Source organism: Trachypithecus francoisi, unplaced genomic scaffold (assembly GCF_009764315.1).
Source record: "Trachypithecus francoisi isolate TF-2019V2 unplaced genomic scaffold, Tfra_2.0 Lachesis_group16, whole genome shotgun sequence".
Taxonomy (NCBI): domain Eukaryota; kingdom Metazoa; phylum Chordata; class Mammalia; order Primates; family Cercopithecidae; genus Trachypithecus; species Trachypithecus francoisi.
This window is the reverse complement of record NW_022681461.1, coordinates 37,475,174-37,502,415: the sequence shown is the minus strand read 5'-3', so window position 1 is coordinate 37,502,415 and position 27,242 is coordinate 37,475,174. Positions and strand designations below refer to the sequence as shown.

Below are 27,242 nucleotides of genomic sequence, written 5' to 3'. Positions count from 1 at the left end.
GGACTAAATGCATATGGCAGCCTCTATCCATTGATTGCAAATAATGCAGAAGACAAAATAATCAGTATATATTTCCCTTTGCAGGGCTACCTCCTCTCTCTCATCATTCAAGGCCCTACTTAAATTTAAGTTCTTCAGAAAAGCTTTCTCTGAATATTGATAACTAAGTTTTACCCACAGCCTCCTTCTTTCTTCTTAATTCAATAGACTAAATTATTTTTATCATGGGACATATCAAATCATAAATAAGCCAATGTATTTATTCATTTATGTCTTCATTTTTCTCCTATTGAATTATAAGTTCCATGAAGCCAAGACACTTATTTCCTGCTTCATCCCAAGTAAGCATTAAAACCTATTTTGGAGGAATACACTGAGGATTTCTGTGTTCATAGTTTTATAATACTAGTGGCAAATGACTACAAAGGCAAGATTCCTGCTGTTGAATATCTTTCAAGCTGCTTGGGGTGTTGAGGTTAACACTGGTGAAATTCTCAAGGAATAAGACAAGGCAATATAGGCAATATGTTGTATGATGCTGGAAGTTGTAGTAGAAGATCAAATCTATGAGGCAGGAGACTTCAGGGAGGAAGCAGGACCTTGTATTTCTTTTGTTGAAAGAATTAGATAAGCATAGGAAACACAAAATGAAGACAGGGAGATCAGCAAGAAGAATAAATTAACATGAGTCTCAAAAGGTAATAGTGCTTACTATAGAGGTTAGTAGCAACCAGAAAGTGGCAAGAAGAGTAGCCTGCCTAGCAAAGAAGAGCCAGGTGATAAAAAATCAGATGTAGACCTTGACTTGGGAGCCAAGTTGGAGACACTGAATGTTTTTGAGAAGAGAGACTTGAAAAAAATGGAAGGGTATTTCAGGAAAAATTAGCCTGATAGTGCTAGGCAGCATGCATTGAATGATATAATATCTGGAGTAAGAAAAAGCTAGTGTATCTTCCTGCAGTCTGTCTGTGCATCAGTTCATGGTTACCTCCTTCCCAATGACCCAAGGCATGCTTGGTAACCTCTCCATATGCTGTCTTCACCCAGGCATGAGCTCAAAAGTCTGAGCGAAGTTGTATGGAAATTGCCAAGCGAAATTGGAAACTTGTATCCCTTCTCTGTTTCCTTCTTTTTGTTGCCTCTTTCCCTAGTACAGCTACCAGGTGTCTCAGACTGACCCCACATTGAATTGGAGTCTAATCACCTATCTCTCCCCATTCACTTGTTGTGTATAGTCCTAAGTGTCAGGAATCACTTAGCATCCACTTGCCAACTATGACATTAACTTACTATTAAGGTTATTTGACCTTAGCTCAATGTTTCATGTTTGTCCCTCTTTCTGGGAATAAGCATTCCCTTATTCAGGAGGTTTGGGGAAATCTTAGTACAATAATCCACCAGTTCAAGCTAAAGTTAGGTTTCTTACTAGAGTAGCTATAACTACCAGGCCCAATTCTTATAACCTGGTTTCTGCCTTCTCTTCCATAGTGTTGTGGGTCTAGCAAGATTTGCCTGTTTTTAAGTAGCTTAAAATATTTAATATTTTAGAATCAGGTTGATATGGTTTGGCTCTGTGTCCCCACCCAAATTTCACTTTGAATTGTAATAATCCCCACATGTCAAGGGTGGAACCAGGTAGAAGTAATTGGATCTTGGGGGAGTTTCCCCCATGCTATTCTCATGATGAGTGAATCTCAGGAGACCTGATGGTTTTATAAGCATCTGGCATTTCCCCTGCTGGCACTCATTCAATCCTACTACTCCGTGAAGAAGGTGCCTGCTTCTCCTTTGCCTTCTGCCATGATTGTAAGTTTCCTGAGGCTTCCCCAGCAATGCAGAACTGTGAGTCAATTAAACTTCTTTCCTTTATAAATTACTCATTCTTGAGTACTTCTTCACAGCAGCATGAGGATGGACTAACATACAAACCACTTGATTTTGAATTGGTAAGAAGCTATTGGATCTATTATGAGCTATTTTGAAATGGCTGAAATATAAATAGACTAAACTAAATCATCAACACACATAAGAGCCAGTTGAAATTGGAACAACTTTTCAAGAGTGCAATTAAGCTGTAAACCAAGGGAATTAACCAGAAATTTTTGTTCTTGTTAAAACAGGTTCACAATGGCTCGCTTTCTTAAAGCAATTTGATCCAGTTTTCAATTGATCATATTTAAACTAGTTTAATTTGGTTAAATTCAATGTGAACGGGCCAGAACTAGTTTAATCCAGTTAAGCTTACTTGGGATGTAAAATTATACTCCTTATATACATCTTTGAATTGCTAGCATTTAATTCAGGGTCCAATATAGAGTACGAATTTAATGCATGAGTGAAAAGCATGGGTGACTAAAATGGAATAACTGGGTATTAACCTAGTAGATAAGGGTACTATGCACCCCAAGAGAGGCTAATAATAACTGAAGGTCCGGCACTACTCTGTCCAATACCATAGCTTGTGGTCACATTCATCTATTAAGCATGTGAAATGTGGTTAGTCTGAATTAAGTTGCATTAGAAGTATAAATTACATACTGTATTTCAAAGATTCAGCAAAAAATTTCATTAATTTCTTAAATTTGATTACATGTCAAAATAATATTTTAGATTATTAATTTAAATAAAACATATTATTAAATTCGATTCTGTTTTTCATTACTTCTTTTTAATGAGACTGCTAGAAAATTTTAAATTATGTCTATGACTCTCATTATGTTTCTGTTGGGAAGTTTGGTATAGACTCTAAGTCCTAAAATGCTATGTCCTGCCACCGTTCACTCATTAAAAGCGTCCATCAACATCCATTCAACACCTGTGCTCACAACAGGCCCAGGACAGTTTTCATAAACATCAGGAACTTGCACTTGAATAACCACAATTCTTGGCATTCAAGATGATTGTGAACAGATAAGATATCTTACCTGTTCTTCTAAAAAACAAACAAAAAATCTTATCACTCTATCTGTCATCAAATTCTGCATTTTCTTTAAAACAGTTTTAAAACCTGTTTTTCTGTCTCTTCCACTGGATTCATGCACTCTAGCTACACTAAACTCCCCACTTTTAATATTTATTTATCTTATACTTCTGTTTCATGAGTATATCTCTTAAAATGGAAAAATACATTTATATTAGAGTTAAAATCACAAGCATTTCATGACCTCCATGATACCCAGCCCTTCTCTGAACCATTTTATTTTTTTCCATGTTTTATTTAACCAACATGGTATTACTATGTGTCAGGCACTGCTCTGAACACTTTTCTAATGTCAGCTCATTCAGTCCTCAAGGCTACCTTATGAAGCTCATTCTACTCTTGTCTCCATTTCATTGATGGGAAAGTAGCACAGAAAGGTTGTCTTTTGCCCAAGATCATGCAGCCAGTGTGTTGCAGACCCAGGATTTGAACTGGAAAATCTGGCCATAGGATTCATACTCCTCATGACTTATTTAGGCTCCTGTGGAGAGGTGATCTTCCTCTCTGAATGGCCTCATTACCATTATATGAAAAAAAGATAAATATCACTGATCATTAGAGATATACAAATCACAACCACAATGAGATACCATCTCTCACCAGTTAGAATGACAATTACTAAAAAGTCAAGAAACAATAGATACTGGTATTATACCATTATACCTGGTATAGACCTCATTACAGCTTGCTCTATACCAGGAATAAATGAACAACCTGTCTCAATCATTCCTAGGTTTCCCCTTGAGCTTCATTAATGAAGCTTATAAGATTTATCTGCTCTCTACCCTACTGTGCCAGGGTCCTACCTTTTTATTTCCAAGATACCAATAATCTAATCTACATTAATAAAAATTATGGCACTGATAATACAATTCCTTAAATTTGTAAAGGGCCTTCAGCTTAAAAAGTATTTAAGGGTACAATTATAAATCACCAATGTGTTGAAGAGAGAAAATATACTCATTTTGACCATGAGTTTTTGGAGAAAGTAGCTCATTTCAAAGAAGTATCTCTAATGCCAGTGTGTCTAATTCAGGCATTGTGACAGATCACCATTTAGGAGAGCATTGGCATCAACAGGGCTTATTCTGACCGCATTTTCATCAGGGTCCTCTATTCTTTCATTCATGTGTACATGTCCTGTTTTTCTCACCAAGGAATTTGAGGCTGTTTATAAAAATAAATGCAATCTAACAGGATTAAATAAATAGATAAGGGAATTGTGGTTTTTGTTTTAAGTTCCAGGATACAATTGCAGAACATGTAGGTTTGTTACATAGGTATACGTGTGCCATGGTGGTTTGCTGCACCTATCAACTTGTCACCTAGGTTTTAAGCCCTGCATGCCTTAGCTATTTGTCCTAATGCTCTCCCTCCCCTCAGCCTCCACCCTCTGACTGGCCGTGGTGTGTGTTGTTCCCCTGCCTGTGTCCATGTGTTACCATTGTTCAACTCCCACTCATGAGTGAGAACATGCAGTGTTTCGTTTCCTGTTCCTGTGTTAGTTTGCTGAGGATGATGGCTTCCACCTTCATCCATATCCCTGTAAAGAACATAATTTCATTATTTTTTATAGTTGCATAGTATTCCATCGTGTATATGTACCACATTTTCTTTATCCAGTCTATCATTGATGGGCATTTGGGTTGGTTCCAAGTCTTTGCTATTGCGAATAGTGGTCCAATAAACATACGTGTGCATGTCTCTATGGTAGAATGATTTATATTCCTTTGGGTATATATCCAGTGATGGAATTGCTGGGTCAAATGGTATTTCTGGTTCTAAGATCCTTGAGGAATGGCCATACTCTCTTCCACAATGGTTAAACTAATATACATTCCCACCAACACTATAAAAGTGTTTCAATTTCTCCATAGCCTTGCCAGTATCTATTGTTTCTTGACTTTTTAGTAATTGTCATTCTAACTGGTGAGAGATGGTATCTCATTGTGGTTGTGATTTGTATATCTCTAATGATCAGTGATATTCATCTTTTTTTCATATATTTGTTGGACGCATAAATGTCTTTTGAGAAGTGTCTGTTCATACCCTTTGCCTACATTTTGATGGAGTTGTTTTTCTCTTGTAAATTTGTTTAAGTTCCTTGTAGATTCTGGGTACTAGACCTTCATCAGATGGGTAGATTGCAAAAATTTTCTCCCATTCTGTAGGTAGCCTGTTCACTCTGATGACAGTATCTTTTGTTGTACAGAGGCTCTTTAATTAGATCCCACTTGGCAATTTTGGCTTTTGTTGCAATTGCTTTTGACATTTTAGTCATGATGTCTTTGTCCATGCCTACCTCCTAAATGGTATTGCCTAGGTTTTCTTCTAGGGTTCTTATGGTTTTGGGTTTTACATCTAAACATTTAATCTATCTTGAGTTAATTTTTGTTTGAGGTGTAAGGAAGGAGTCCAGTTTCAGTTTCCTGCACATGGTTAGCCAGTTTTCTCAGCACTATTTATTAAATAGGGAATTCTTTCCTAATTGCTTATTTTTGTCAGGTTTGTCGAAGATCAGATGGTTGTAGAGGTGTGGTGTTATTTCTGAGGTCTCTGTTCTGTTCCATTGGTCTCTACGTCTGTTTTGGTACCAGCACCATGCTGTTTTGGTGAGTGTTCAAGTCAGCTAGTGCGATGCCTCCAGCTTTGTCTTTTTTGTTTTGTTTTGTTTTGTTTTGCTTAGGATTGTCTTGGCTACATGGGCTTTTTTTTGGTTCCATTTAAAATTTAATGTAGTTTTTTCTAATTCTCTGAAGACTGTAAATGGTAGTTTGACCAGCATTGAATCTATAAATTACTTTGGGTGGTATGGACATTTTCATGATATTGATTCTTCCTATCCATGAGCATGAAATGTTTTCCCATTTGTTTGTTGTCCTCTTATTTCCTTGAGTAGTGGTTTATAGTTCTCCTTGCAGAGATCCTTCACTTCCTTTGTTAGCTGCATTCCTAGGTATTTTATTCTCTCTGTAGCAATTGTGGATGGGAATTCATCCCTGATTTTGCTCTCTGCTTGTCTATTTTTGGTGTACAGGAATGCTTGTGATTTTGCACATTGATTTTGTATCCTGAGACTTTACTGAAGTTTCTTATCAGCTTAAGGAGTTTTTGACCTGAGATGATGGGGTTTTCTAAATATACCATCATGTCATCTGTAAACAGAGACAATTTGACTTCCTCTCTTCCTATTTGAATAACCTTTCATTCTTTCTCTTGCCTGATTGCCCTGACCAGAACTTCCAATACTGTGTTGAATAGGAGTGGTGAGAGAGGGAATCCTTCACCTGTGCCAGTTTTCAAAGGGAATATCCAACTTCTACTCATTCAGTGTGACATTGACTGTGTGTTTGTCATAAATAGCTCTTATTATTTTGAGATATGCTCCAACAATACCTAGCTTATTGAGAGTTTTTAACATGAAGAGATGTTCAATTTTATTGAAGGTCTTTCCTGTAGCTACTGAGATGATCATGTGGATTTTTTAAATTGGTTCTGTTTGTGTAATGGATTATGTTTATTGATTACATATGTGGAACCACCTTGCATCCCAGGGATGAAGTCGACTTGATCATGGTGAATAGCTTTTGGATATGCTGCTGAATTTGTTTTGCCAGTATTTTATTGATAATTTTCACTTCGATGTTCATCAGGTATATTGGCCTGAAGTTTTCTTTTTTTGTTGTGTCTCTGCCAGGTTTTGGTATCAGGATGATGCTGGCCTCATAAAATGGGTCACGGAGGAGTCCCTCCTTTTCAATTGTTTGGAAAAGTTTCAGAAGGAATGGTACCAGCTCCTCTTTGTATCTCTGGTACAATTTGCCTGTGAATCCATCTGGTCCTGGGCTGTTTGTTTGTTTGTTTTTTGGTAGGTAGGCTATTAATTGCTGCCTCAATTTCAGAACTTGTTATTGGCCTATTAGGGATTCAACTTCTTCCTGGTTTAGTCATGGAAGGGTGTATGTGCCCAGGAATTCATCCATTTATTCTAGATTTTCTAGTTTATTTGTGTAGAGGTGTTTATACTATTCTCTGATGATAGTTTGTGTTTCTGTGGGATCAGTGGTGATATCCCCTTTATCATTTTTTATTGTGTCTATTTGATTCTTTTCTATTTTTTTCTTTATTAGTCTAGCTAGCAGTCTTTTGTTAATTTTTAAAAAACAAACAGCTCCTGGATACATTGATTTTTTTTTTTTGAAGGGTTTTCATGTCTCTCCTTCAGTTTTCCTCTGATCTTAGTTATTTTTTGTCTTCTGCTAGCTTTTGGATTTATTTGCTCTTGCTTCTCTAGCTCTTTTAATTGTAATATTAGGGTGTCGATTTGAGATCTTTCTAGCTTTCTTTTTTTTTTTTTTGAGACGGAGTCTCGCTCTGTCACCCAGGCTGGAGTGCAGTGGCCAGATCTCAGCTCACTGCAAGCTCCGCCTCCCGGGTTCACGCCATTCTCCTGCCTCAGCCTCCCGAGTAGCTGGGACTACAGGCGCCGCCACCTCGCCCGGCTAGTTTTTTGTATTTTTAGTAGAGACGGGGTTTCACCGTGTTAGCCAGGATGGTCTCGATCTCCTTACCTCGTGATCCGCCCGTCTCGGCCTCCCAAAGTGCTGGGATTACAGGCTTGAGCCACCGCGCCCGGCCGAGATCTTTCTAGCTTTCTAATACGGGCATTTAGTGCTATAAATTTCCCTCTTAACACTGTGTTGGCTGTATCCCAGAGATTCTGGTACATTGTCTCTTGATCTCATTGGTTTCAAAGAACTTCTTGATTTCTGCCTTAATTTCGTTATTTACCCAGGAGTCATTCAGGAGCAGGTTGTTCAATTTCCATGTAATTTTGTGGTTTTGAGTGAGTTTTGATTGCCCACTAATTTGTGGGCAATTTGATTGCCTTGTTGTCTGACAAATTGTTCGTTATGATTTCAGTTATTTTGCATTTGCTGAAGCATGTTTTATTTCCAATTATGTGGTCAATTTTAAAATAAGTGCCATGTGGCACCAAGAAGAATGTATATTCTGTTGACTTAGGGTGGAGAGTTCTGTAGATGTCTATTAGATGTCACTCAACCCAGAGCTGAGTTCAAGTTCTGAATATCCTTGTTAATATTCTGTTTCGTTGATCTGTATAATACTGACAGTGGGGTGTTAAAGTCTCCCACTATTATTGTGTGGGAGTCTCAGTCTCTTTTCAGGTCTCTAATAACTTGTTTTATTAATCTGTGTGCTCCAGTATTGGGTGCATATATATTTAGGATAGTTAGCTCTTCTTGTTGATTTGATCCCTTTACTATTATGTAATGCCCTACTTTGTCTTTTTTGATTTTTGTTGGTTTAAAGTCTGTTTTGTCAGAGACTAGAATTGCGGCCCCTGCTTTTTTTTTCTTTCCATTTGCTTAGCAAATTTTCTTTCCTCCCTTTATTTTGAGCCTATGTGCATCTTTGCACATGAGATGGGTCTCATGAATGCAGCACACCAATGGGTCTTGACTGTTACCCAAATTGCCTGTCTGTGTCTTTTAATTGGGGCATTTAGTCCATTGACATTTAAGGTTAATATTGTCATGTGTGAATTTGATCCTGTCATCATGATGCTATTTGGTTATTTTGCACACTACTTGATGCAGTTTCTTCATAGTAGCATTGTTCTTTACATTCTGGTGTGCTTTTGCAATGGTTGGTACTGTGTTTTTCCTTTCCATGTTTAGTGCTTCCTTCAAAAGCCCTTGCAAGGCAGGCCTGGTGGTGACAATCCCTCATCATTTGCATGTCTGGAAAAGATTTTAGTTCTCTTTTGCTTATGAAGCTTAGTTTGGCTGGATATGAAATTCTGGGTTGAAAATTCTCTTCCTTAAGAATGTTGAATATTGAACCCTACTCTTTTCTGGCTTGTAGAATTTCTGTTGAGAGGTTCACTATTAGTCTGATGGGCTTCTCTTTGTAGGTAACCTGGACTTTCTCTCTGGCTGCCCTTAATATTTTTTCCTTAATTTCGACCTTGGAGAATCTGATGATTATGTATCTTGGGGTTGATCTTCTCATGCAGTATCTTAGTCATGTTCTCTGTACTTCTTGAATGTGCATGTTAGCCTGCCTTGCTAGGTTGCAGAAGTTCTTCTGGATAATATCCTGAAGTGTGTTTTCCAACCTGGTTTCACTCTTCCTATCACTTTCAGGTACTCCAATCAATTGTAGGCACATACTTCTCAGAGGTTCGTTCCTTCCTTTTCATTCTTTTTCTCTAATCTCATCTGCATGCCTTATTTCAGCAAGATGTTCTCCAAACTCTGATATCCTTTCTTCTCTTTGGTCAATTCAGCTATTGATATATGTGTATGTTTCATGAAGTTCTTGTGCTGTGTTTTTCAGCTCCATCAGGTCATTTATGTCCCTCTCTAAACTGGTTATTCTAGTTAGCAGCTCCTATAACCTTTTATCAGCATTCTTAGCTTCTTTGCATTGGGTTTGAACATGCTCCTTTAGCTCAGCAGAGTTTGTTATTGCCCACCTTCTGAAGCCTACTTCTGGCCATTCGTCCATCTCATCCTCTGTCCAGTTCTGCACCCTTGCTGGAGAGGCATTGTGATCATTTAGAGACATGGCACTCTGGCCTTTTGGGTTTGCTGGGACTTTTTTCTGTTGATGCTGTTGCTGTTGCTTTCTGTTTATTTGTTTTTCTTGCAATGGTCAGGTCCCTCTTCTATAGGGCTGCTGTGGTTTGCTGGTGGTTCACTTCAGACCCTATTCATCTGGTTCACTCCCATGTCTGGAGATGTCACTTGAGGAGCCTGGAGAACAGCAAAGATGAATGCCTGCTCCTTTCTCTGGGATCTCTCACCTTGAGGGGAACTGACTTGACGCTACTAGGAACACTCCTGTATAGGGTGTCTGACAAACCCTGTTGGAGGGTCTCACCCAGTTGGATGGCATGGGGAGCAGGAACCATTTAATGAAGCACTTTGACTGTCCCTTGATGGAGGGGGTGTGCTTCACTGGGGGGAAACCCACTTGTCTGTGCTGCCCAGATTTCTCAGAGCTAGCAGGCAGAAAGACTAAGTCTGCTGGTCTGCGGAGACTGCGGCCAGCCCTCCCACTAGGGGCTCAGGCCCAGGGAGATCAGAGTTCTGTACCTGAGCCCCTGGCTGGAGTTTTCAGAGTTTCTGCCAGGAGGCCCCGCCCAGTGAGGAAGGATGGCTCAAGGTCAAGCCTCAAGAGGCACTCTGCAATCTGCCACAGCAGGTGTGTTGGGTTGTGGGGGATACCTCTTGGGACTAAGCCATTCAGTCTCCCTGGCTCCAGCGGGGAAAAAGCACAGCCTGAAGCTACAGAGATGGTTGCTGCTCTTCCCCCTCCCTAGGAGCTTAGTGTGTTAGGTTTTGATCAGACCCAGTGTTGGCTGTCATACCTCCCCCAAGGAGCTCAAAAGGCTTAGACAGGAGGCAGCTGCAGCTGTGGTCCTGGTCACCCCTCCCTCCGGGAGCTCAGCAGGCTTAAGCAGATTCTAGCTTAGTGGCTGTTGAGAATCTGCACAACTCCATGGTTGAGACCGCTAGGCCCGGGTGGTGTGAGCTCATGAGTGGGATCTTCCAACCTGTGGGTTGCACAGTTCTGTGGAAAAAGCACTTTATCCCAGGTTGGCAGCACACTCACTCACTGCCTCCCTTGGTTGGAGCGTGGGGACATCCCTGCCCCATGTGGCTCTCAGGTGGGTGGTCACACCACGCTGCTCTTCCTTCCTCTCTGTGGGTCATGCCAGCTGCCTAGTCAGTTCTGATAACAGAACCTGGATACCTTGGTTGCTGGTGCAGGATTCACACGCTGTTATGGTTCTTTTAGTTGGGAGCCTCTGATCACAACTGATTCTAGTTGGCCATCTTGGCCCTGCCCATTAGAAATTGTGGCTTTTATACATGTTCCCTGCAGTAGGGATCCAAATACTTGCTCCAGTTGCCTGGCACCACCATGAGGGCCTGAGGATCAGAGGTACAAGGCATGCTTGCTCGCATAGACTCTTCCCTTCTAGTTAGAGCTTTGCCCCAATCAACCTAGTGAGCATAACTGGAGTTATGGTGGGTACCAAGTAACCCTGGCTCCTTTTAAACAGGAGTCCAGAAACTAGCATGAGCAGCTGATCTAACCTTCCTTTTCTCTAAATCCTGTTCGGATTTCTACTTGGCTTTCCAATGCAGGGCACCTCCCAAGCAGAAGTCAATTCCAGCCATTGATTCACCATCCCAATTCTTGGGAGACAAGACAGGAAAACAAAAGAAAATGAGGAAATTAAAATGACATGGGAGAAATGTCTCTGATTCTATTCGGGCCCTAATTTGGTTAATCCTCTCATTAAAAACTCCACCTTTCTACAGCCAATATGGTAACCTAATTTAGGTAACCTAAGAATTCCATTTTCACCTTCAACTATTTTAGAGCTCTCCTTCCCTGTGGATGGAGTAAGGCCTTGAGGATCTCTTTGGAATTGAAGCTGTTGGGAGCACAACAGGGACCATCTGAGTCAGTGAGAGAAGAGATTACACATGGAAAATGGGCACAATGAGAGAAATGTAAAATAAAGCCACATGGAAGATGAGCAAACAGGAATGCACATCTTAAGATACTATACACTTGCTATAAGTGGTCTACAAATTTGGTTCTGAGCTTCCTAGGAGCCAGAGGAAGGAAAAAAAAAAAAGCAATCATTTTTAAGAGGGGAAATGTCCGTATTATAAAGTTAACACAGTTACTCTGAAGAAATACACATCTCTTTGTAACATAAATATTAAACAGATTTTGTTTCAAGATCCTTATTAAGGGACTGTGGCTGACAGGAACACATTGTTCTCACTAACATACCTTTATTAAATTTCCCAAAACTTACCACACTCTTTGCTATGATGCATATCAGTAAAAACAAATCCAAAAGAGCTGTTTTCTTCAGGTAATGTGCTATATTATATAAGTCAGCATACTTCCATAACTAACTGATAAATCACTGTAGTCACTTATAAATGAGATTTGGGTTTTGTGGTTTTTAATTTTTTGATCATTTCTATCAGAGAAATTTAATTAATGTAGATAAATCAGAGACCTCATTTCACTCATTTCAGTCCTTTTTCCGACTCCTGGAGTTTATCTACCAAGTGTCCATGGTACCCTAATGTTGTAATCTGTCCACAACTGATTAAGGGCAAGCTCTTGACATAAGGGAAACCCATTGCGAGGCTGAGCAGAGCTCATCGGATTCTCTCCACTGAGAAATTAAACCAGTAAAATCACTAATCCTGCTATAATGACTCATTCTGGAGAAACAAGCTGAAAGAGCAGAGTGCATTTATGGCCAGCCAAAACACACCAAACTTGTGGGGAAAAAGAAGCCCTGACCCTTGAGGAGGAAGTTACTGCCTGCAATCCTTGCTGTATTGTTGCCTCTGTCTCTTGTCAGGGGGAAGATGTATTTCACACTGCTATAATGACATACCCAAGTCTGGGTAATATATAAAGGAAAGAGGTTTAATTGACTCACAGTTCTGTATGGCTGGGGAAACTTACAATGATGGAGAAAGGGAAGACAAACATCCTACAGGGTGTCAGGAGAGAAAAAAAAAGTGTGCAGAGTAAAAGGGGAAGAGCCCCTTATAAAAACATCACATCTCGTGAGAACTCACTGGCTATCACAAGAACAGCAAAGGGGAAACCGCCTCCATGATCCATTACCTCTCACTAGGTTCCTCCCTTGACACATGGGGATTAAGGGGATTACAATTCAAGATGAGATTTGCATGGGGACACAACCAAACGATATCATTCCACACATGGCCCCTCCCAAATCTCATGTCCTGTATTTCAAAACACAATCATGCCTTCCCAGCAGCCCCCCAAAGTCTTAACTCATTCCAGCTTTAACCCCTAAGTCCAAGTTGAAAGTCTCATCTGAGACAAGGCAAGTCCCTTGCACCTATGAGCGTGTAAAATCAAAAGCAAGTTAGTTACTTCCAAGATACAGTGGGAGACGGGCATTGGATAAATGCTCCCATTCCAAATGGGAGAAATTGACCAAAACAAAAGGGCGACCAGCCCCATGCAGGCCCAAAACCCAACAAAGCAGCCATGAAATTTTAAAGCTCTGAAATGATCTCCTTTGTCTTCATGTCCCACATCCAGATCATGCTGATGCAAGTGGTGAGCTCCCATGGTCCTGGGCAGCTTTGTCCCTGTGGCTTTGCAGGGTACAGCCCTCTTCCCAGCTACTTTCACAGGCTGGCATTGAGTGTCTGCAGCTTTTCCAGGTGCACAGTGCAAATTGTCAGTGGATCTACATTCTGGGGTCTGGAGGATGTGGCTGTCTTCTCACAGCTCTACTAGGCAGTGCCCCAGTAGGGTCTCTGTGTGGGGGCTCCAACCCCACATCTCCCTTTCACACTGTCCTATCAGAGGTTCCCCATGAGGGTCCTGCTCCTGCAGCAAACTTCTGCCTTGACATCCAGGCATTTCCATACATCCTCTGACAACTAGTGAGAGGTGCCCTAATCTCAATTCTTGACTTCTGTGTACCTGCAGGCTCAACACCACATGGAAGATACCAAGGGTTAGGGCTTGCACCCTCTGAAGCCATGGCTCAAGCTGTACCTTGGTCCCTTTTAACCACAACTGAAACTAAAACAGCTGGGATGTAGGGTGCCACGTCGTGAAGCTGCACAGAGTAGGGTACCCTGGGCCTGACCTCCAGGCCTGTGATAAAAGGAGCTGCTGCCAAGATCTCTGACATGCCCTGAAGATATTTTCCCCATTGTCTTGGCGATTAAAATTCAACTCCTCATTACTTATGCAAATTTCTGCAGCTGACTTGAATTTCTCCCCTAGAAAATGGATTTTTTTTTTTATATCACATCATCAGGCTACAAATGTTCCAAACTTTTATGCTCTGCTTCCCTTTCAAACATAAGTTCCAATTTTAAACCATCTCTTTGTGAATGCATAAAATCGAATGCTTTTAAGAGCACCTAGGTCACCTTTTGAACCAAACCCTTTGCTGCTTAGAAATTCTTTTCCACCAGATAACCTAAATCATTTCTCTCAAGTTTAAAGGTCCACAGATCTCTAGGGCAGGGGCAAAATACTACCAATCTCTTTGCTAAAGCAAAGCAAGAGTGAGTTCCTCATTACTCCAGCTCACTGAGTTCCCAATGAGTTCCTCATTTCCATCTGAGACCACTTCAGCCTCAACTTCATTGTTCATATCACTATAGGCATTTTGGTCAAAACCATTCAACAAGTCTCTAGGAAGTTCCAAACTTTCCCACATCTTCCTGTCTTCTTTTGAGCCCTCCAAACTGTTCCAACCTCTTCCTATTACCCAGTTCCAAAGTCACTTCCACATTTTCGAGTATCTTTGTAGCAGTACCCCACTCAACCGGAACCAATTTATTGTATTAGTCCATTGTCACACTGCTATAAAGACATATTCAAGACTATGTAATTTATAAAGGAAAGAGGTTTAATGGACTCACACATCTACATGGCTGGGGAGACCTAAGGAAACTTACTATTATGGCAGAAGGCAAAGGGGAACCAAGATACCTTCTTCACAAGGCGGCAGGAAGGAGAACGAACACAGAAGGAACTATCAAACACTTATAAAACCATCAAAACTTGTGAGAACTCACTCCGTATCATGAGAACAGCAAGGGGAAAACTGCCCCCATGATCCAATCACCTCCCACAGGGTTCCTCCCTTAACATGTGGTGATGATGGGGATTATAATTCAAGATAAGATTTGGGTGGGGACAGAATCAAACCATATCAGAAGCAGTAAGACATATCTTTTTTCTCCCTGACTCTCCACCCTGTCATTTCAGCCTCCATATTTTCAGATATGTCTTGCCTTGGATGTCCTTCTTAAGAAATGACCATGGAGCCTGGAGTCATTGCCTTGACGAGGGCAGGAATAAGGAGGCAAGCTCTGGGGAAAACAAGTAACTGGTTGACTGAGGGACTATCATATTGATAATGACATCTGACGCTTACACTGTTAAATGTATTCATTTATGACAAGAATGACAAGACAGTTGAGCCCTTTGAAATGAAATCTTTAAAAGTACCTTATGCACAGTGGGAGACAATACCCCAGGTTCCTGAAGGAGGAAATTGACACTCAACTCTCTAGGAAACAGAATGTAAAGCATTAACTCAAGCTCTTGCAGATTAAGATGGCAGTTTGCTACAGCAGGAGACCTGGGAAAATCAATACAGCAACAATTACCTCTACAGTATGAAAGCACTGGCCAACCTAAGTACCTTTGAGATCCCATTTCATACTACAGAGGAGTGGCTCCATTTCCTAATGGATGAGCATTTTAGCTCCTACTGTGTAGATCTCCCAAACACTAGTATCCTTTCAAGAGTGCCTACAAGGCCCTTCTTGATATTCCACTAGATGGCCATGAAACAGCATACTCTGTGAAGCAATCTCTGGCCAGAGTGAGCACTTATTTTTATCAGGAAGCAGCGTTTTTCTTCTTGACTATGACAATCAGGTCAGCAAAATATGTCATCCTGTTTCCCAACCACCATCCATTAGAGGGTAATACCTCTTTCCTGCTGAGCACTTTTTCAAATTGGAAAACTTCAAGGACAGCTGCAACGCACTGGAGAGTGCCCTGTGACTAAACTGAAGGACCCTAAGTGCCAGAGACATCCAAACTGACATCTCTGCCAAGTGCCCAAGGCACCCCTTCAGTTGTCTGGCTCAGCAAACACAGACAGTACTAAAGCAAGCTCCCACTAAGTCCAAGACTCTTAGAGCCGATGCCTGGAGGATCATTCCCCAACTATTTCTATTTGGCAATATCAGAACTTCAGTAATACTAGTAGTGTATTTCGGTCATTGAAATACTCTTAATGTTTATCTTATGCTTTCCTTAAATTGCTCCTGGTTTTGACCTTGGTGAGCTCACCTGGCCAGTTAGAGCTGGAGCAGGTGCTTGGTGACCACAGCTACCCATTTACCTTGTTTGAAAAGGGACTGCTTTGGTAATGCCCGGAAAGCTGAATAAGTGGAAAAGATGTTCGCAGAGGTTTAGGGGTGGCACATCTGGATCTACTGAAGATTTGACATACCTTTCTTGATGAGAAAATCAAATTTTTTCACTCTGTACTCTGTCATGAAGAAATTAACATGATTTTAGAAAAATCTGTGCTGACATTTGACACTGACCCTCTCATTTACTAGATATACTATGAGACAGTGAAGAAACACTTTCCCTTAACGAGCTAATGCACTTGTCAGACTTCAACAATTATTTTAAAAAATAATCATAATAAAAAATTTTCTAAAAAACAGAACTACTAGTCAGGCACAATGGCTCACATCTGTAATCCTAGCATTTTGGGAGGCCAAAGAGTGTGGATCACCTGAGGTCAGGAGTTCCAGACCAGCCTGGCAAACATGGCAAAATCCCCCCTCTATTAAAAATACAAAACAATTAGCCAGGCATAGTGGTACATGCCTGTAATCCCAGCTACTTCGGAGGCTAAAGCACGAGATCAGTTGAACCTGGGAGGCGGAGGTTTCAGCGGAGCTGAGACTGCACCACTGCACTTCAGCCTGGATGACAGAGCAAGACTGTCTCCAAAAACAAATGAATAAATAAAGATAAAAATAAAAAAGATAGAAAAGGAACATACTCATAGAAAGGACGATGGAGGAGATGAACAGATAGAAGCAGAGAGGAGAGAGATTATGTGGCTTGTGAAAAAGACCAACAGATAGAAGCAGAGAGGAGAGAGATTATGCAGCTTGTGAAAAAGACCAAGAGGGAAGCCATCAGTGAATCTCCCAATTCCATACCCAGGAAGGACAGATGTATCCCTAAAATAGCTCCAGTTTTTGTCTGAATGAATTTGAGTTGGGTTTTTTACTGGCATCCAAGCAGCCTCTACTACAGAAAGAGTAGTAAGATGAGCAAATATTAGAAAGATAGAAGGAAACGATAGTTTAGATTATCTGCCGAGAGAATATTTTGGTCCTTAATAACGGAAGGTGAAATAATTTAAACACATTGTTAGAATGGAGTGAAGCATTCACTGAGATACACACCACATTACTCTTTTTAGACAAAAGTGTTTGTCTTGTGGAGAAACGTAATTTAATTCAAGTGATAATGGACACTGGCTCTTAAGGTAGTCAGTCTTCAAGCTAAGATTCCCAATGATTTGTTTTGGTTTGTGCAAACTTGTAACAGTAAAATGCCTTGAAGTCATCCTTCTTTCATGAAATCAAAGCTTCAAGGAAAGAGTTCAGAAGGGAGTTACTAGATAGATATGTACCTTTTGACACTGGAATTCATAGTTTGCGGCTCTGTGAGATAATCTGAAACCAATAGTCCTATGATCACAACCATACAGAAAAAAAATAGAAATAAATAATATCTAAAGAAGGTAAACTACATTCTTTAATTGTGATTACAGAGAGAACATGATATAGAAAACAAAGTCTGCACTGTGGAACTTGTGCTGCAGTGGCTCTCACCCTTACAGCCTATCAACCAGGTGCCCTTGAGTATATTACTTAGATTCCAGAGCTACTGGTTGCACATTTGTAAATAAGCATAATACATGCTAACCAAGATTATTATAGAGACTAAATTATATAAACAATATAAATGTTTCTGATTTGTAAAAATCTTTCAGTGCATGTTTATTCCCCCATTTGATATTGGTTTGGTGATGTTAAGATGTACAAAACATTACAGATTCTGTAATCAAAAGGAATATCCAAGATTCCAGTAGAGAGGCCAACTGTTTGCTGTTAATCAGTTCTTCCCCATATTCCTTGTAAAACAACAAGCTCCTTCTATAAACATTGAGAAGGGTGGTCATTTGTTTTGTGTGAAAGTGTACAGTATGGTGATTAGGCATTGCAAAGACATCTTCCCAAGTTCTCACTTACTGATGTTTCTGAGATAACATTTCCATGTTTGGCTGCTTGAATTCATATTTATTCTGTCAATTCTGAGTGGTCATCTCCCTAAGCCTGGTCTGTCACCCAGTAAGACACCTAACTTGAAGGTGTTCACTGTCAGGTCTGAGAACCCTTAGGATCTGGTAAAAATCTTCTTTCTAAAAGTGACACATAGTCAAAATGCTAAATAGTAAATAAAAAGTATCTTATTAGTTTTAGGAAATACAATTTTTGGATCTCAAGGAATCATACATAAATTTAAAAGAGAATATATTGACTACGACTCACTAAGATGATTTTTGACCTAGTAACAGGTTGCTACCTACAGTTTGAAATACATTTACTTCCTTCAGTCAATGAAGAGACTGCTTTCTGAGCAAGTTGGGCAGGAAAAGTCTCTCTTTGAGTCAGATGCTGGCTTTTCCTGCAGATGTTTGCTTGCTTCTCTGTCCTCAAGTGCAAACCCCATTCACATTGCTTCATAGGGTCTGGAGAATAGGAGAGACAGTCATGAAGTCAAGGCTTCTAGGACCTTCAGAATTGGCTCTAGCCACTTAATCTCACAAGATGTGAGCCTAGGCCATGTTACTAGCAATATTTTTCTGAACAGCTAGAGAAACTAAGGGATTCGACAGAAGATGAGGATCTTGCAGGGGCTTGGCAAAGCTATCAAGCAGCCAAGACTCCAAGAAGAGCTCATCCAAGGCATTGAGCTAGCTAAGAAGCAGAATGGGCTCCATCTTGTCCAGGAGGTAGATCAGCCACTGCAGCCAAAGGAGAAAATTGTTGTCCACACCTCACTGGCCAGCTTATACGTGTGCTCACCAAGTATGACCAGAGAGAATTTGATGGCATTAACAAAGTTCCTTATAGTCAAAAAGTTCCCCAGATGTTCTTATTTTACCGGGGTTATCATGTTCACAAACTGGGCATTGGCCGGGACAATTCAAATAATCTCAGAGAAGTTGTCATTATCATCTCAAAAAGTTCCACATTTATGAGGAAATAACTATTGAATAGAATCATGATTTGCAGGTGCACAGTCAACTTCTTCAATAATACAATATTGTTGAGAGGATTTTCTTTGGCATTTAGAAATAGGGGTGAGAATTTTCTCTTCTTGATGTCCTCTTTCACCATGGTCCGCCTTACTAGAAGTCTCAGCTTTGTCCCATGTTGAGTCTATATCTTGAAAGTTCTAGATTTCAGTTTCATTTGCCATTTTTGCAATCATGAGCATTTTGGAGGGAAAAGATCACTCTTTTATTCTCCACAGGGCTTCCTCAGTGACTTACTTATCAGTAATAAGAACTCTATACCTTTGAGATTCTCATCTCCCTGACCCTGGTTCTGTCTCCCACTAGGATACCTATCTCATGGTGTTCATAGCCAGTCATGGCTAGAATCTTAGGATCTGGAAAATCTTCCTGTAGATCATTATAGTAAACTTCCTGGGAATGCTTTTTGGTAAAATTTTTAAAAGATAGCCCTTTTCTCTCTAAAACACTAATAGAACTATTCTTTATGATTAAACCACAACTAGGTTCATAGTCTGAGGACGAGGTTTGCTCACATCTCCCCATAGTCTTTCTTTCTTTTCGTTTTCCCCCAGGTTTAATTCCCAGTAGATTACACTAACTTCTAGGGTGTCTTACTGTGTTCTCCTTAGACTGTTAACACTATGCCACACAGCTGTCCCCATTTGCACACTGTTTTAGCAAGAATTAACTAGAAATAAATCTCATAAACCTGGCAAAAATTGCCTCAATCTTTAATATATGATATATTTAATTATATATGTAATATATATTTATATACTATAATTGTATATATGTTACATATGTATTTACATATTATAAAATTATATAATTGTTATAATTATTGTAATAATTAACAATCATAATCATATATATAATCATATATCATATATAATCATGATTATATATGATATATGATATATATTATATATCATATATGATATATATGTCATATATAATAATATATATGATATATATATATAAATATTATGTAATATATAATCATATGACTATGTATGATTGTTATTATTAAATATTATGTGTCATATATTATATATATTTAAATAGACATTTTAATTTTTATCTTCCATATACAAAGAAATAGAAATGGGTGATTTTGAAAAATTTTAAAATGATCACCATTAGAGTTTCCAAACAAGAAATGTGTTCTAATCCTCATGTTCTTTTAATTATATCACATGGATCCCAGTCAAATTGATCTTTTTTATCTTCTTTAATGGACCATTTTCTACTTCATCTCTTCACTATTCTATGACCTGTTCTTTTTGCTCAGAATACCCTCTATTTTTTCCATCTCTCTACTATATATTCTGCAGTAGTTTCTGGCTACTTCTTTAATTTCTCACTAGATTATAAGCTCTCAGTTACTAACTAGAAATCTGACAGATGGTTGGTTCTCACAAATATGTTCTGTATAAATTAATGAAAGAATAAATAAATGAAGAGTTATTAAAATATTACAAAGCATTTCTAAGCTTTGGCCTTCAACTTATTTTTCAGTATCATTGTGGAATTTATGAAAGTACAGTGAATGACTATTTTTCAATCTAAGGATTTATATCTTTCTTCAATTCTGGAAAACTCTCAGTCTATTTTCTCTTGTAATAATTTCTCTCCCATGTTTTCATTACCTTTTCATCTAACACACCAATTATAAATATGTCAGGACTTCTTAGTCTATCCTCTGTAATTTCATCTCTGTTTTTCTATGTATTTATCTTGTTTTACTAGATTTTGGGTGATTTCCTGTATACACAGCATAAGATATGCTATGCTATACAACAAATAAGCTAATAAAGCAAAATAAAGATTTATTATCTCACTGATATCACAGTTTGGTGATGTTGGGTGGCTTTTTGAACAGGTGTCCTCCAACCTATAATCAGAAATATAACCTCCTTTGATCATGTGATGCTACAATCATCAATATGTGCTCTTCATGATCTCTAAAAAAGGAGAAAAGTGTGGAGAATCATCTAGGATGTTTTGCGGCCAGGCTTAACAGTGATATATATTAATTAACTCACATTCTAAACATATGGTCCCAGTTTCACTGCAAACAGATTCAGGAAACACTGTTTTCTTATGTGCTTAGAAAAAGAAAATGCAATTGGTAAGTATCTAGTCAGATTCTACCACATTTATTTAGTTCTCTCATTTAACATACTGATTCTCTTTTAATGTATATAGTTAACTATTTAATATATCTACTAATGCCATTTACTTAATTTTTATCTTCAACAATTTTGGTATATACATACATGTCTTTTCTGATGTCACAATGTGTTCTTATTTTAGAATGCTATTTCTTTGTTTTTATCTTTGGAGATTCTAAACAAACTTGTTTTAAACACTTTTGCCATTTGCTCAATTATTTCTATTTCCTTAGGCATAACTTATCCTATTTATTGGGTCTACCAACTGGCTCTCATTATTATGAATTTGTTTATGTGCTTTGTGTTTTTTATGAAAGCTGATCATGCACTGGAATGTTTTCCCATTTTTTAACCAAATTAATCTAAAGCCCATTACTATCACAGAAATTTATCTCCTTTGACATATTGATTTAAATTTAATATGGAAATACAAAAGATTAAAAACAGTATATTCTTAAAGAAGAACAACTGCGAAGACTGTACAAAAAAGTTCAATGTTTAGATTAATGTTAGGAAGAATTGACTTATTTAAAACTAAGTCTTCTAATCTGTTACTATTGAGTCTTTTAATATCCAATTTGCCTTAATGAAGTTTTTATAGCTTTCTGCAGTTGTTACATTTACCCTAGAAATTTGGCATTTTCATGCTGTAGTAAAAGGTGTCTTTTTAAATTTGTATTATCTGTTCATTTCTAGAATATGGAAATTCAATGAGCTTTTCTGTATTAACCTTGAATCCAAAAACCTTAATAAACTCATCTTTTAAATCCAATAATTCTTTTGAAGTTTTCATGTACACCAGAGGTCCTCAACTTTTTTGGCACCAGAGACTGGTTTCATGGAAGACAATTATTCCACGAATAGGGATGGTTGCGGGGATGGTTTTGGGATGGAACTGTTCCACCTCAGATCAGCAAGCATTAGATTCTCATAAGGAATGCACAACCTAGGTACCTCACATGCACGGTTCATAATAGGGTTTGCGCTCCTATGAGAATCTAATGCCACCACTGATCTGACAGGAGGTGGAGTTCAGGCAGTAATGTGAGCAATGGGGAGTGGCTCACATTACTCACATAAATACAGAGGAAGCTTTATTTGCTCACCATGCACCTCCTGTGGTGGAGCCCAATTCCTAACAAGCCAAGGACGGGTACCAGTCTGTACACCATTAGATTATTTATAAATAGTGACAGCTGTTTTTTTTTTTTTTTATTTCTAGTCCTTATACCTTTTTTCTTCTCTTTGTAGTCTTACTGCCTTCCCTGCAATGTCCACTACATTGTTCAATAGTATCAGTGGCAAAATACATCCCTATCTGTTTTCTGGTCCCAGAAAAAGAGGTTTTTGCATTTCACCATTAAGTAAAATGATTAGTCTAAGCCTTTTGTCACTGTGCTTTATCATGTTCTATCTTTTATATTTGTAGTTTGCTAATTGTCAAAGAAAATATGAATGGGTATCTTCCTCAGATGATCAACGAAGAATGAAATATTAGTATATAGTACTAAGTGTAGTAAGAGTAGTTGACATTTATTGGTGTTTATTTTGGGTAAGGTATTACTCCAAGCATCTCACTTACCTTAAATCACTTACTGGTCATAACAACCATTGAGGTAGATTCTATTAAGATAATGTCTTTCAGATAAAAAACAACACCAACAAAAACTGAGGCTCATAGAAGTTAAGTAACTTGTCCAAGATCATAAAAATTGTAAGTTGAGAAAATGGTATTTGAATCCCAGGATGTCTGTGTTTAGACAACTTCAATGCAGTAGTGTCACTTCCACAAACCTCCTAAATAGCAATAATATGAGAAATAAATTATACCAAGCTCTAGATACAGAGCTAGGTGCAAACTAGGTGCTCCATAAATGCCAGTTTCTTCAGATCATCTACTTTTCCCTGAGTCATCAAAAAAGTCTTGTATTCCAAATTTTAAAGTTTAATTTGAGCTGATTCCCCTAATATCCATCACCTCTTGGGCTCTAAAAAAAGAAGATATGATAATGAGTTTATTCCATCCAATTAAGCAAGTAATCTGAGTTTCTAAAAATTTCTGACTCAGGGAGATGGAGATCTGACCACACATTTTCCTTCCTTTATTCTCCACTTCAACCTGAAAGCGGCATGGAGTTACAAGACAGAACATATGACATTCCAGCTGCCTTACTGTAAGACTACCTCATCTTCAAAATTCATGTTCCAGCCAAACACAGCGTGATAACAAGAATGACAGTTAATGGTAGTATATTAAACAAGCTCCCAATATTTCATTAAAACTGGTCAGAAAGTCATACTAATTTCCCCTTATGAAGGCATTCTCAAGAACTTCCCTTGCTCTTTCTTACATACACATACAGTTTCAAGTACTATGTTTCTCTAGTTTTCTTTCTAATACTCTTGCAACTATTTGCCTGCTTACGGTCTACATTTGCACACAATGTTTTGCAAATATTTATTTCCCCATTTGCCTCCCTCACAGAAATAATGCTTACCTTGATGGAAGGCACTGTGTCATATTTATGTGTCTAACCCCACCACTTAGCACAGAGCAGGATACAAATAATGGCTAAATGAATGTTAGTTGAATGAATGAATGAATCAATGAATTTGACCAAGAGTGACTCCTTAGAGAGCTCCAACTTGGTCAATCATCAATTCTATTGACATTCTCTACTTCTGTTGCTGAGAGCACTGTGGCCATGAAAATATAACTGTTTGTCCTTCTGCCTCAGAAATATTACCCCTTTTCTTCGTATTATTGTGCTGAAATTTCTTCTTTCAAGCATGTTATCAACTTATTTTCCTTTACCTTACTTTCTGATTTGCTTTTAGCAAATGAATGAAAGCAAGAAGCTGGTTCAAAAGAGTTCAAACTCTGAATGTGTTGCTCACAGTGCTGCTAGAAATCACAGGCTGTGTCTCAGTGCAGTCCTCTGCAAATAAGCATCTAACTACTACAGAAGTCCATGCATATGCCATTTTAAGGTTTTAAATCAGAACAAGGAACAGACATTTTTTTTTTTTTTATCTATTCAGTTCCCCCCAAAAAGGTCTGAGGTTGAATTGAAGCTTGTTGATGATTTTGGCTCAACATCTGCAGTCCTGACTTTGGGGCCTGTGTAAATAGATAGAGGGCATTCAGAAAGCAATCCTACCTGCTGTACTTTCAACCTAACAATATATTTTTGTGATTAAATGCTTTGTGCATGCCTCCATGGAGTGAGAGGCTATGTGTGTGTGTGTTTAGTTGAAATATGGATGTTTTATTTCATTCTGCTTGAACGTAAAAGCAGCTCTCTGAATTGCCTTGGGGTGCTTTTCAAATTCCCTGTGATAGCAACCAGTTGGAATTATGCGCACTCATTTTCTAAATTCTGCAAAGAAAATTGTTGAATTCTCTGTGACATTTACCATAACTCTGTAAATTTATGCTTTCCCCCCTCCCCCTTCTCCCACCTCTATCTCCTTTTCAAAAGCATACTTCTCCTCTTGGCTCCATCTCCTTGAATGTTAAATGCTTTTTGAAATCATTCAATTTTATTGTCAGCCATCTTGTTCTGTTTTATTTGCCACAGAATTATTCCATAGTCTAGGCTGATTCTTGGCTGTAAAAAGAGAATACTATTATTTGAGCTGGGATTCTGTCTCATATGTGTTAAGTTTAGTTCAACAATATCAAAATCCTGCCCAGATGGATAAAATTCACTCTGAAGTCTTAAAGTAAAAGAAATCCAGTGCGTGGAATCCAAAAGTCTGGTTTCCTCATGATTACCCACTTAAATACTTTCCTTGGCTCTCTGTTACCTTAACAGGGTTTCTCATACAGCAAAGTGCCTTAACATCCCTCAGAGAGATTGTGAAAACTGTGGATTGCGCATGTGCTACTCTCAGAGATTCTGTTTCAATAGGTCTGGATTAGGGCCCCAGAATCTGCATTTCTAAGTGTGCTCCTGGTGAATTAGATGTAGGAGGCACAGGGAACACATTTTGAAAAGCACGGACTACTGGGTGAAATCCAAACTGTTTAATATTGCACAACACCTTTTATCAGCTATCCCTTCTCTGTCACTCTCCTCTCATTGCCTGACATGGCCCTAAATGTCCACTGTCCGTCTTTGCTGATCTTGCCACTCCTCAAGACATTCTCATGCCCTTATCACTTCACCTTTGAATTTGCCAGAATGCCCTTTCATTCTAACCCAGGGGATACCTACTCATTCTTAAAGATGTATTTTCTATGTCTCCTTCTTTGTAGAGCCCAGGCTAAGTGAGTCACTTTCGATTTTGTGAATGAATGAATACATGAATGAATCAATGACCACCTATCAAATACCTGGTAAATGCTAAACATTTAAATATATGCAATCTCATTTATCTCTCCCAGTCCTACAAAAACCATTCATTCTTCTCATTTCACAGATGAAGACACTGAATGGAGATGATAAGTGACCTTTTCAAAGCTTTAGAACTGTTAGGTACTAGAACAGAGAATCAAACCCAGCTTCGAAAACTCTACGCCCAAGACTCTTTTTCCTCTCCTTCATGGCCTTTCATTACACTTGTTCTCCGAGTTTCCCTATCACTTTACTAATGAGTAATTGTGACCCTAATCACACTTGTTTCTTTACAGGATTCTCCTAGCCACTAGATAGTATCTTCTTCAAGGTCATATGTCAAGCTCTCTACCCAGTAGCTAACAGTAGACATGCATTACATTAGTCTATTGACTGAATGAATGATGCACTGAACAAATGCAAGCCTGTATTTCTGAGCACTTACTGTGGTAAATTTTTGACACTTTGAGGCTACTCAATATGCATTCTCCTTTATAATAGCTCCCTGATTTGTACTGGGATAATACCTTTACATACATACCTTCATTGTATGTAATTTTGTAGCGTGAAAAATTCTAAACAAATCTCTTACATGGAAGAACCAGGAAAAGTTTTGAGCAAGTGACTCAAGCACATTCATTTCAGCAATGGCGTCAGTGGTGCCCTTCCAGACAATTCAGGTAAGAAGATAACAGCAGGGGTTTCTACCTTCTGTTTTGCAGAGTTTTGCTGGTTCCCATCTGTCCTCAAGCCCATCCTCCAGCATCCCAGAGACCCTGTGAACCCTCCATTCTGAGGTAATAAATCCCCTTTTACTAGACAAAGACTATTTCTGTTGCTTGCAGTCAAGAATCATAATTGATATGACTATTATTCAGAAAAGCCATTTTAGCTTTCCTTACTGCATAATATGATTTTTGCAAGCAAGCAAAACCTATGGAATCAAACTAAATAAGTAAAAATTGTGTGTTACTCTCAGGACTTGAGCTGTAATAAGCAACCTTTAACATTAAAATGATTGTAAGGGCTTGTTTTGAGTTGATTATTCATGCTGACCCTTCTTATAACAGAGGAAGCAGAGTCTTTACTCACATTTTATGACACAGGCCATTTATGATGTCCAGAGGCAATGTAAATTTGTGATTCATATGTATAAATGGCAACAGTGGCCCCTAAGTTTGACATCATTTACCCAAAGGGAGCAATAAGATTTTATGAGTTTTTGCCAATATTTGCTTACTTGCAGATGTGATTAGACAAGGGTAAGTGTTTTCTCAGTACAGAGACTCTGTTGAGAAAACAATGTATTGGATTACATGGCATAATCATAACAATAATAACAAAAGCTTATGCAGATTAGTATACTTTGAAAGAGAGTATTTAAATCTTTGGATGAAAACCTGAGACTTGAAAGGTGTTTTGCTGGTGCATGAATTAAGAGAATAAACTCTTTTCAATAAACCAAATGGCTATTAAAAGCTCTCAAAGCAGAGGATATTCACTCATTCATTCTCTCAACCAATATTTATTGACCACTTGCTGTGTGCTAGGTGCTGGGAATGAAAAGATGAAAAAAACATAGTCCTACAGAGGAGATAATGTCTTATCTGAGTCTAGATAGATGAACAGGATTGTTTCAGCTCACATAGTTTGGTACATGGGAATTATTTTATTTTTTAGTCAATCATCCATCAAAAGTACATAGCTTCTTCCCTGAGCCCATTACTATTTTAAGGTTTTTGACTCAAGTGTCACAT

The 27,242-nt window shown here is 38.6% G+C and overlaps 1 protein-coding gene across 1 annotated transcript; it reads left to right on the top strand.

Annotated features, from left to right (window-relative positions):
• Nucleotides 1-15,073: 15,073 nt before the first annotated feature.
• On the top strand, nucleotides 15,074-15,638 carry CUNH1orf43 (chromosome unknown C1orf43 homolog). The gene is given in 3 exon segments (XM_033238702.1): nucleotides 15,074-15,152; nucleotides 15,155-15,358; nucleotides 15,361-15,638. Coding segments are annotated over 3 exon segments (561 nt in total).
• The last annotated feature ends 11,604 nt before the right edge of the window (nucleotides 15,639-27,242 follow it).